Here is a 12,203-nt window from a genome sequence, read left to right on the forward strand (position 1 = left end):
GTGAAGCTAATGGCACTTTGTTATTTATGTGCAAATGGTACAATAACTTTAGGAGAAGGCACCAATGGGTAGTTAAACTCAAATATCTAAAAGTTACTGTCCAAATTGTGCCGCTCTGTGCTAACTTTATGAAAATGATATCTTGGTGTCTGGCTCACGAATAAAATGCACTGAAAGGTGTGAACTTGATTTATTTGCACAGTAGATACAAGTAAATTCCCAAAGTTTTGATTTTGGCTGTTTAAGTTTAAGTACAAGTACTGTTTTAATCACGTGATGTGTTAAATATTGCCAGTTCACCTTAATGAAAATTAACTTGTTCAGGGTTTACTTGCTAAAGATTTAAAAAATGAAAAAAAAACTTTTTTGTCTTTTCTCCCCTCTGAATTCAGTCTTTCTTTCCCTCCCATTATTTCTCTTTCTGTACTTGATTTGAATTCATCAAATGATACAGCATAGAAGGAGACCATTCGGCCCATCATGATTGCATTGGCTCTTCCTTCATACAATTCTGTTAATTCTCTTCTGTATCCTGTCCAAGACCTTGACATCCTTTCAGTGTGACCCTTAGCACTTAGCTGAGGCCTAACCACTACTTTATAAAAGTTTAATATAACTTTGTTGCTTTTATAATCTGATCCTCTTTTAATAAAGCTGAGGATCTCATTCGTAACTTACATTTTGTTCTCAATCCTTGTACTGTTAATTTCATAACTTTTCTAATCTAGCCAGGGTGCTATGCAGTTGCTTGCCCTGTCACTCAGGTTTCAGGCACTTTATTTTCATCATTGTAAACTTAACCTTTTATATCAACTTGCCATGCAAAAACTTAAAAATCTAAAAATGCAAGGGCAAGTCTAACCAATAGTTGTTGTTTGATGCCCTGCTATTGGAAATCATGACCCAGTGTTTGCACTGAGGAAAATTCTGTTCTGTCCCTTTTTAAATGCTACCAGTTCTTCCCAGTTAGAACTCCTTCTATTTAACATTGCTGATTGTGTGCCAATTATCCTGTATTTGATGCCTCTGCCATCTGCTGGTGTAAATTCAGACTACTCATTCTCTGTTTGATTCTAATGTGAAATGTAAAGTGAACAGTTGTTTTCAATAATTTAGAATTATTTAAATTATTGAATTAATTATTATTTTTCTATAGTGGAAACAAAACAGCCAACTGGAAAGGAGAATGCACAGATACCAGCTGCCAGGTGAGAAGGAAAATGCAGGTTAATAAAAGTAAATTGATTTTTCTTGTATCCTTGGAGCTTTTGTGGCAATACTCTGCACTCGCTGTGTGATCTTGATCTCTTACCCTCACCTGCCTGTCTCTTTCTTCCTCTCTCCTCTCTATCTGCTTTTCCCTGTTACCCGCTTTGTGTCTGTTCTGTGATTCTGGATAGATCTATATACTCCTGTGATCTGTGTCTTTCTCCTGAGCTTTCTCCTCTACCTCAATTTTCTCTCCAATATTTTTCCCTCTTCACTCTCTCCTATTCTTTAAGACTCTGCCTCCGTCCCTCCTCCATTTTGTCTATCTGACTGTATGTCTCTCTCATTCTGTCTGTACATCTGTCGCCTGTTCTCTGTCTCCCCGTCTTACCACACTCTGTCCCTCACTCTTCCCATTCCATATGGCTCCTCTTTCCTTCCCTCACCACCAGCGCCCCCCACCCCCTGCGTTCTCTCACTTTCTGGCTTTTATTTTGCTCTTTCTTTCCTATTGACTGATTTGTGCACATTGATTTTCCCATCTGTATTTCTATTCTCTTGCCCAAAATGTTGATTAGCAGTACTGTTATATTCAAATGTAGAATTTTTAACTGGGTGAGTAGCAGGAATTTTATTGCTTGTGGGCACCCGAGGATAGACTGAACAATACCAGGTAGAGTTACAATAGTGCACGATGGAGCAAACTGGTGCAAATTTTTTTCCCCTTAAAGATCAAAATTAATATAAACTGAGGCTGGGTGGAGCTGTGGGAGGCTTAAATACATAAACGTGGCAAGGGATGAAGGCGCGATAGAAGTATTTATAGACGTGCATAAATTATGAGTTTTGACCATAAAAATTTGAGGAAATATTTTGGCTCTTTGCTAGATTGAGTGTTTAGCCTTGTATCTTGGCTTCATGTATAGGTCCGTTTAATTACAGAAAACAAACAGAACTCTATTCATTTTTAACAGTATGGATGAACACGGTGGTTGAAATCATCACAGCGACGTAGTTATATGGTGACCAAGATTGGGAAATAAATACTCCAGGGTGTACACTATTTCAAAAAGACAGGCAACATGGCAAAGGAGGGAAGCATAGCCCTGATTTATAAAGGGTGACATAAGGCCATTAAAGAGGAAAGATCTTGGCTTAGAAGATCATGAAATAGGGATTAGCAAGAGTCAGAAAATGCTCGCGGGAGTAGTTTATAGGCCCCCTAATGGTCGTCATACTGTTGGACAGAGCATTAAACACAAAATTATTGCTGGATGTAACAAAAGCAATATAATAATTGTGGATGATTTTAACCTTCAGTAGGTGGGACCAATCAAATTGGCAAAGGTAGTCTTGAAGATGAGTTTGTAGAATGCTTTCATGACAGTTTTTTGGAGCAATATGTTGTGGAACCAAATAGGGAGAAAGCTATTTTATATCTAGTATTTTTTAATGAAGCGGGATTAATTAGTAGTCTTATAGTAAAAGATCCACTGGAAACTAGTGATCACCATAATTCAATTCCATGTTAAGTTTGAAAGCAACGTAATCCAGTCACAAGCAAGAATCTTATACCTAAACAAAGCTACTTACACAGGTATGATATGAGAACTAGCTCAAGTTAATTAGGTAAATAGATTAAAAGTTATGGCAGCAAATAAACAGTGGGAAACATTTTTTAAAAGTTCAAAATGTTCAACAAAAATACATTCCATTGAAAAACAAAAAATTCACCAAGAAAGATCCATCTGTGGTTTACCAAAGAGGTTAAGAATAGTATTAGATTAAAAGATGCTTATAATCTTGAAAAGAATGATAGTAAGCCTGAGGATTGGGAGTGTTTCTTAGAAACCAGCAAAGGGCCACAAAAAAGTTGATAAGGGAAAAAGAATGAGAAAAACAAGTCAGCACTATGAAAGCAGATTGTAAGAGCTTTTACAAGTACGTAAAGAGGTAGAATGTGGCTTAAAAAAACATTGGTCCCTGAGAAGTAGAGAGAGGAGAAATTATCATTGGAAATGAGGAAATACCACAGACATTGAAAAAATATTTTGTCTATGTCTTCACAGTAGAAGTCACAATTTGCATACCTGAACTAGAGGGTAAAATGGGGGTTAAAAAGTGAGGAAATTAATTTCAGCTGAGAAAACGTACTGGAGAAATTTAAGAGACTAAAAACTGACAAATTCTCAGTACCTGATGCCTGGGAGTTCTTTTGTGGAAATTGTGGAGATCCAAGGTCCTAATGAGAGTATGAAATGTAAGTAATGAAAAAGTACTAGATAAATTAATGGGATACAAAGCTGATAAGTCCCCTGAACTTGGTGGTGTACCTCCTAGGATTCTCTAAGAGGTGGCCGCAGATATGATGAGGGCATAAATTGTGATCTTCCAAAATTCCCTAGATTCTGGAATGCTCCCAACAGATTGGAAGTTAGCAAATGTAGCACTGTTATGAGGAAAGGAAGGAGAAAGAAAATGGGGAACTACAGGCCTGTTCGACTGACATCAGTTGTAAGTAAAGTGCAGGAATCTATTAATAAGGAAGCCCTTACTATGTTTTTCTATGTGCATTGTTATGATGAGAAAAAGTCGTCATCGGAAAGGGAAATTCAGCAGCGAAAGGCATATTGTGTTTGACAAATTTTATTAGGGTTTTTTTGAGGATGTAATTAGGGTAGAAAAGGGGGAGCCAGTGGATGTAGTATACTTGGATTACCAGAAAGCATTCAGTAAGGAGCCACACAGAAGATTAATAGGCAAGATAAGGGCTCATGGAGTTGGGGGTAATATATATTAGCATTGATAGAGGATTGGTTAATGGATAGGAAACAAATTGTAGGGATAAATGGTGCATTATCAAGTTGGCAAGCTAAGACTAGTGGAATATTACGAGGATCAGTGCTTGGGCCTCAGCTACTTACAATCTAATAATGATTTAGTTGAAGAGACAGATTAATGTATCTAAGCTTGCTGGTGATACAAAGCTAGGTGAAAATGTAAGCTGTGAGGAGGGCACAGAGGCTGCTAAGAGATAGTTAAATAAGTGGGCAATAAGATAGCAAATGGAGTATAGTGTAGGGAAGTGTGCGGTTATTCATTTTGATCATAAGAATAGAAAAACAATATTTTTTAAGATGTGAAACTTGTAAATATTGATGTTAGTGAGACTTGGGTGTGCTCTTACAAGGAAAACGCAGCATGCAGGAGAGCAAGCAATTAGGAAGACAAATGGCACGTTAGCTTTTATTACAATAGGATTGGAGTATAGGAGCAAAGAAGTATTGTTAACAATTGTATAGCGCTTTGTTGAGACCAGAATCACAGTGCAGAAGAGATCCTTCGGCACATTGAGTCTGCACCGACACATGAGAAACACCAGACCCACCTACCTAATCCCATTTACCAGCACTTGGCCCATAGCCTTGAATGATCTGACGTGCCAAGTGCTTATCCAGGTACTTTTTAAAGGATGTGAGGCAACCCCTCTCCACCACCCTCCCAGGCAGTGCATTCCAGACCGTCACTACCCTCTGGGTAAAAAAAAAAAAGTTTTTCTTCACATCCCCCCTAAACCTCCTGCCCCTCACCTTGAACTTATACCCCCTTGTAACTGACCCTTCAACTAAGGGGAATAGCTGCTCACTTCAAACCTGGAATACTGTGCAGTTTTGGCCTTGTATTGAAGGAAGGATGTACTTGCATTAGAAGCAGTGCAGCAAAGGTTCACTAGATTAGCGCCTAGGATGAGAGGATTGACCTATGTTGAGAGGCTGAATAAATTGGGTCTATATTCTCTGGAATTTAGAAGAATGTGAGGTGATACTGAAACAAACAAGACTGAAGCAGCTTTACAGGGTAGTCACAGAGATTGTTTCTGCTGGCTAAGGAATCCATAACATGGGGGCAGAGTCTCTACATAAGGAACCGATCATTTGGGTCTGAGATGAGAAAGCTCTTCATTCAAAGAGTTGTGAAACTTTGGAGTTCGCTATCCCAGAGTGTTGGCAATGCTCCATCATTAAACGTATTTAACGTTTGGATAGACAAATTGTTGGTGTCTCAGGCAATCAAGGGGAATGGGGAGCAGGCGGGAAAGTGGAGTTGAAACCAAACCTTAACCATGATTGTATTAAATGTATTTTGTTTTTATTATATAGCTTTGTTCCAGTTCAGGTGAAAACAGAGCCATCTGATGACAACCAACCTAGTAAGTGGCACTACTTCAAATTCTGAGTGTTGTGGGCTTTTTGGTGAAGAAGAAAACATAGCAAATTGATGTGCTATAAGTAGCCACTTAAAATTTCTGTGATTTATTTTTTGTGGTAACTTTTTTTTTTTACTTCTGTATTTACTGGTATTTTATGAAAATGTAGTCTAGAATGGCTCAGCGGGTAGCTCTTCTGCCTCTGAGTCTGAAGGCTCCGGGTTCAAGTCCCACTCCAGGACTTGTTGGCTATGAAAGAACCCAACCACTGGTGCAGGCAAACCAATGTGTATTGGTGCCACTCCTCAACCTGGATAAAAATGGGGAGGGTTGGAGGGAGGGTATCTGGCTGTAAAACCATCCACCAAATCCAAAAAGTTGGTTGTTATTGAAGGTGATCAGCCAGCATTGTGGCAACCCAATATAACATGGAAGAAAGAGAAAGGAAGGTAGTTTTCATAACAGAAGGCACCCATCAATGTAAAATATTGAACAGCGAAACTCATTTCAGTCTTGAATTTACCTTTTAAGTTTGAAATTGTCCCCATCTCCTAATCTCAAGTTATTTTCAAGTAAAATTTCAGACGTGTAAGTTTTGTTTGTTTATACTTTTATACCTCTTAAAAATAATCTGAGATCTTCTTTCCAAACTGAACCCCAATATGCTCAAATCTTTCCTGAAATAATTGATCACATACTCTTAATTCTTATGGTGAAAAATAACGTGTATTTAAACAGGCCTTGAGGCATTAATTCTGCTCTGGTTTCACTAAAGTATATGTGTCACTTGAGTCGCTCTGAATGTCTCTCAAATGCAACATATCAAACATAAAGCTGTTATATAAAGCAAAGTCATGACTAGCAGTAAAATTAAGTACAGAAAAAGGCTGCTTTTCATTGTGTGTAAACCTATCACTGAAGCTGTTTCAGATCAATTATGAATTACATATTGAGAATTTTCTCAAGCTACATTGTTTACATTTTAATGGCTTAGGTTGCAGCAAACCTTTCCAGAGTAAATTTTTTACAACCTGATGGAAGTGGAGTTGGGGTGGGGTGTTGGTAGTAGAAAATCAGAAACTCCAGGATTGTACCTAATAAGAATATTCTGGGTAAATACGATTGTAACCATTTGAGCTAGCAGAATTTTGCATAGATAGTTGACTAAAAATAAGCCTCCACTACCTTGGCAGTGTACAAAAAATGAACTGAATTCTAAAACTAAATTCTCTGTAGACAACCATTTTTATTTACACTTTGAAAAATAATTTAAATTGATTATTCCCCTTGATTTTGTGACTTTAAGTTGAAGCTATGTATTTTTCTATCTGCAACCATTATTTACTCCAGTTATGTGAATGTTTTCCCCAGCAGTCTTTTGATGTTTAATTGCTCAAATTATGCAGCAACCTGACTTTACTATGACAATCCACTATACACTTTTTGCAATCTTCTTCTAGTCAAATATCCTCCCTTATTGTCTTTTATAAATTTTATATACTAAATGTATCCATCCAGTCCAAAAACATCTAGTACTATATTGTCTGTCCTTTAGGCAGCTTACTAATCTTGCTGCCACATTTGCTTTAATACATATTCCTTAATATTATCAATAATCTTTCTATGCAGAATCTTTTATCAAGCAGCTTTTTGAAACCTATGTAAAACACCATTACACCGCTCATTAATACCTTCCATTATTTCTTCAAAGAACCTTGGTAAAATGTCATATGTGACTTGTTCTTTTCATATCTAGGATTATACCAGAGAGATTTCAATTATGAGGGGAGGGCAGTGAAACTGAGTTTTTCACTGGTAGAGCAAAGATTAAGAGGAGTTTATGGTAATGTTATCAGGGCATTAAGCAAGTTGGTAATTAGAGGGCATAATTAATAAAGATGACCATTAGAGTGAGTGAGAGTATGTTCAGCTCACTGTCTTGGGGTGCTCACTCACTCACCCTCAACACACGCTGCTTCTCGCGTTCTCGGCCTGGGTGGTTTGGAGATTAAAACGCTTTAGGTGAGATTTGGACTGGCTGTGAAAGTACCAAGACCCCCCTTCCCCGCCCTATCTTAGTACTTCAGCTGACCCTGGTCCTGCTGTTGCTGCAGCTGCCATCTTGACTCCTGTAGTACTTCAGGGGGCATTAACTAACCCCCCCCTCCCCACCATCCGTCCTGTTGTGTGCCATTTGTCAACATCGACTTTATATTAAAAAAAGTAAGCATTTTTGAGAACAGCAGGTGCAAAGTAGCTGGAAAGTGGTCCCAGTATTACTACTATTGACAGCTGGAGGATTTTGGGCTTGGCTCTGATTAAATAGCCTACAGGCTAATGGGCGCTTGGGCAAGTCAGGGGAGAGTTTCCGCTGTATGAAACAGCATCCTAGATTTGGTCCCCATAGAAAGAGAAAAGTGAGATAGAAATAAAATCCTTTTTTCTGCAATCTCTGCTTTCCTTGTTCATAAAATTTGGATTTTTGCTGTGTAGGATTTTCATTGTTCTAAATTGTTTCAGGCACATCTGTTGAACCAGTTGCTATCAAAGCTGAACCAGAAGATCCAGATTATTATCGATATAGTGTTCAAGGTAATATGGAAACCCAGCTTGTTATTCCTGGCTTTTGGCATGTGCTAATTATATGCTTAGCATGATTTAACGAAATTAAAATGGTTTATCTGTTCTGATTTGTCTATGCACACCATGGGATAAAGCATTGCTTCAAAAATGTCTGATGTGGTTTGTTCTGAGGTGTGACCAATTCCATAAATTGAACACATTCCAAATCTACAACATCAACTTAAGGGAAAGAAAGGGATCATGAGCAGAGAAGGGGAAAATATATAAAACAGGAGCATAGGTAGATAAGGGGAAAAGAAAGGCAGATCCTGACAGGTTTTTCTTGTGAGTGTAATATAATAGATTAACTGGAGGAGAGGAAGAAGATGGGAAAAGAAACAAATGGACTGAGACTGAATGGTGGGAGGGGGTAGGTGTGCGGAGGGAAGAATAGAATAAATACAGATAGTGAGTTAATTCCTGAGGAAGTGAATGCAATTAGTGGAAACTAGACAAAGGGAGATGGTAAGAATTAAGTGGGAGAAATAGTTACAAGAGGTGGCATGGAAATTTTTTGTCAATGCATAAATGGTAACCAGGCTCAATATAGAAGGTTCAGAGGTGAATTGAAAAGCAAATAAGTGAAGCAAATAGAGGTATGAAAAGTGATTGGGATCTAACATACAAAGGAATCCAAAAGTTCTATAGCCATATAGATAGTAAGATGGTGGTCAAAGGAGGAGTGGGCCAATTAGGAACCAGAAAGGGGATTTGAGCATGGAGGCAGATACATCTGAATACTTTGCATCTGTCTTTATCAGGGATAAAGATGCTGCCCAGGCCATGATGAAAGGGGAGGAAATTCAGTTACTAGAAAGGTTTAAAATTGGTAAAGAGGTGGTATCGGATAGACTACTTAAAAGTTGATAAGACAACAGGACCAGATGAGATGCACCCAAGGATATCGAGGGAAGTGAGAGTGGAAATAGTGGCCTTAAAACTGGCCTTCCATTTTCCAATCTTCCTTCGACTTGGGGGGGTGGTGCCAGAAGAATGGAGAATTACAAAAATGTTGCACCCTTGTTCAAAAAAGGGTGTAAAGATAAGCCCAGCAACCACAGGCCAGTCAGTTTAACCTTGGTGGTGGGGAAGCTTCAAGAAATGATAACTTGGGACAAAATGAATAGTCATTTGGGAAATATGGGTTATTTAAGGAAAGCCGGAATGAATTTGGTAACGGTAAATCGTACTAACTAACCAGAGCTTTTTAATGAGTTAACAGAGGGTTGGTGAGGGTAATGCTGTCGATATGTTGTACATGGAATTCTAAAGGATTCTAAAGGACACTTGAGAAAGTGCCATACTACAGACTTCAGCAAAGTTAGAATTCATGGAATAAAAGGACAGTAGCAACATGGGATACAAAATTGACAGGAAACAGAGTGGTGGTTAATTGATGTTTCTTGGACTGGAGGAAGGTTTATAGTGGAGTACCTTAGGGTCAGTGTTAGGACCTCTGCTCTTCCTGATATATATTAATGACCTAGACTTGAGTGTACAGGACACAATCTCAAAATTTGTGGATGAGGATAGTGCAGAACTTCAAAGGGATATAGAGAGGCTGGTGGAATGAGTGAGCAGTGGCAGATGAAATTTAATGCAGTGAAATGTGAAGTGATTCATTTTGTTAGGAAGAATGTAGGGGAACGATATAAAATAAAGGATACAATTCCATAGAGGGTGCAGGAGCAGGGGGAACTGGGTGTATATAAGCATAAGATACTGAAGGTAGTAGGACAGGTTGAGAGAGTGGTTAATAAAGCATACAGTATCCTAGGCTTTATTAATATAATAGAGCCATAGGGTACCAAAGCAAGGAACTTATGTTAAACTTGTATAGAACACTAGATTGGCCTCAACTAGAGTATTAAGTCCAATTCTGGGCACCACAATTTAGGAAGCATGTGAAGGCATTAGAGAGGTTGCAGAAAATATTAATGAGAATGGTTTCAGGGATGAAGAACTTAAGTTATGTAGATGGATTGGAGAAGTTGGGAATGTATTCCTTGGATGAGCAGGTTGAGAGGAGATTTGGCAGGTATTCAAAATCATGAGGGGTCTTGGCAGCGTAGATAGGGAAAAGCTGTTCCCATTGGCTTGTGGGGGGGATTGAGAACAAGAGGATGCAGATTTAGGCAATTGGGAAAAGAAGCAATGGTGACATGACAAAAACTTACAAACAGCGAGTGGCTGGGGTCTGGAATGCATTGCCTGAGGGTATGGTGGAGGCAGGTTCAATTGAGGCATTCAAGAGCGATTATGATTATTTTCATAAAAGGAAGAATATGCAGGACTATGGGGAGAAGTTGGGGGAGTGGGACTAGGTGAATTACTCCTTCAGAGAACCAGCACATGATGGGCTGAATAGCTTCCTTCGGTCCTGTAACCGTTCTGTGATTTTTGTGATGAAGGATCATCACTGGTAAAATATACTGCTGCCCAATTATTTGTTGAAAAAAATGTTTACTTTGTAGTGCCGTTTTGGATCCTTGCATGGATTACCTCCATTGATGCATTAGTTGTTGCATCATCGAGAGAAATATTGCTGGTCGTCTCATAGAATTTCAGTTGGGCTTTCTAAGCTTTTCCCCATAATGAATATTTAAAGGGAAGTTGGTTACAAATTGCCTGGGCAGAAGCCTGTTAACGTCTTTCCCATATGAAGCCTGCCTGGCTTATAGAAAATAATGCAAAACATAGTATTCCAAAAAATTAAATAGACAAGTTATTAAAACCCTGAAAAATCACATCACAGAATTGTTACAGCGCAGAAGGAGGCCATTCTGCCTGTCATGTCTGCGCCAGCTCTCAGAAGGAACAACTTACCTAATGGCAATCCCCGCTTCTCCCCATAACCCTTCACATTCTTCCCTTTCAGGTAACAACTGAATTCCCTTTTGAATGCCTCAATTGAACCTGCCTCCATCACACTCTCAGGAGTGCATTCCAGACCTTAACTACCTGCTTCGTGAAAAAGTCTTTCCCCTGTTACTTTTGCTTCTTTTGCCAATTACTTTAAATTCTGTGCCCTCTCATTCTTGATCCTCTCAAGTGGGAACAGTTTCTCCCTATTTACTCTGTCCAAACCCCTCATGATTTTGAATACCTCTATCAAATCTCCTCTTGGTCTTCTCTTCTCCAAGGAAAACAGTCCCAACTTCTTTCTACTTTTGTAACGGAAGTTCCTCGTTCCCTCATCTAGCTTTAAATTTCTTTGTTTTCTAAGCCCAAAATAGTAACTTAAAACTGTAATGGCAACTGAGTACTCTGGAAAAGCATGGACTTTGAGGAGACTTTATTGTGCTCTGAAACAATGAAAAATCTAGAATGTATCCATTTGGATAGTCTATTCAACTTAAGATAGCTTGGGGTGAACCAGGGTATGTGTTTAAGTCATCCAAACTTAGAAATAGGTTAGATGGTGGGAGAAATTTTCTTCTCATTGAGAGTTCTAGAGTTTTGGAATACTTAGCTTGCTCACCAACTGAGTGTGGATTTACTGAAGTCTTTCAAAATATTTATGGAAGAGTTCCCCCTGTGGCTGATATCACAGCAAACAAAATGTTACTGGGATATTGGACATTGTGTCACATGGTCACTGTAGTTTTTCTGGAACTTATTTTGGCCTTTGAGTGTCAGGGAGGGATTCCACAGATATTCTTTATCTTCCTGAATTATCCTAGCATGAATGTATCTGATTTTTTCTGTCCCAGGGGATTGTGAGAGTTGAGGGCAATGGTTTCATAATAGTCAAGCTCATCATAACTGTATAGGACAAGCTTAATGGGCTAAGTAGTCCATTTCTGTGGTCTTTTTCATGTTTGTATGATATTGACATTACATTTTTAAAAATACATGCTGTAAAGGTTAGTAACAAAAGTTTTATAAAAAAGCACCTTTTTATGACAGGGCCTAGTGCGACTACTTCAGAAGCCAGTGATACTGAGGGAGCTTCCCAATCAAAGTCTTACCAAGGTAATTGTTTTTCAGAGCGTTCTATTAACCTGCCTTAGAAGAGTACTTGCCATCAATGATTTTTAAAATAAGAAAATGGATAATCCACCAATAAGAGCTGATTTGATTGTACACTTAATCTTTGTGCTCCTGCGCAAAATTGGTGGAGTGTGTTTCTTCCCAAACAAATATTTTGTACTGTTACTTTCTA

At 38.6% G+C, this 12,203-nt stretch overlaps 1 protein-coding gene across 9 annotated transcripts in view; it reads left to right on the plus strand.

Annotated features, from left to right (window-relative positions):
* The window catches only part of LOC121283176 (general transcription factor II-I-like), a 194,479-nt gene that overhangs the window by 82,232 nt on the left and 100,044 nt on the right, over nt 1-12,203 (plus strand). For all 9 annotated transcript variants that reach the window (XM_041197396.1, XM_041197395.1, XM_041197397.1 and 6 more), the window contains 4 exons: nt 1,157-1,208; nt 5,370-5,419; nt 7,937-8,008; nt 11,948-12,013. In XM_041197396.1, the coding sequence (XP_041053330.1) occupies nt 1,157-1,208; nt 5,370-5,419; nt 7,937-8,008; nt 11,948-12,013 (240 nt within the window). The remainder of the gene's footprint in view (nt 1-1,156; nt 1,209-5,369; nt 5,420-7,936; nt 8,009-11,947; nt 12,014-12,203) is intronic.

Source organism: Carcharodon carcharias, chromosome 10 (genome assembly GCF_017639515.1).
Source record: "Carcharodon carcharias isolate sCarCar2 chromosome 10, sCarCar2.pri, whole genome shotgun sequence".
NCBI lineage: Eukaryota > Metazoa > Chordata > Chondrichthyes > Lamniformes > Lamnidae > Carcharodon > Carcharodon carcharias.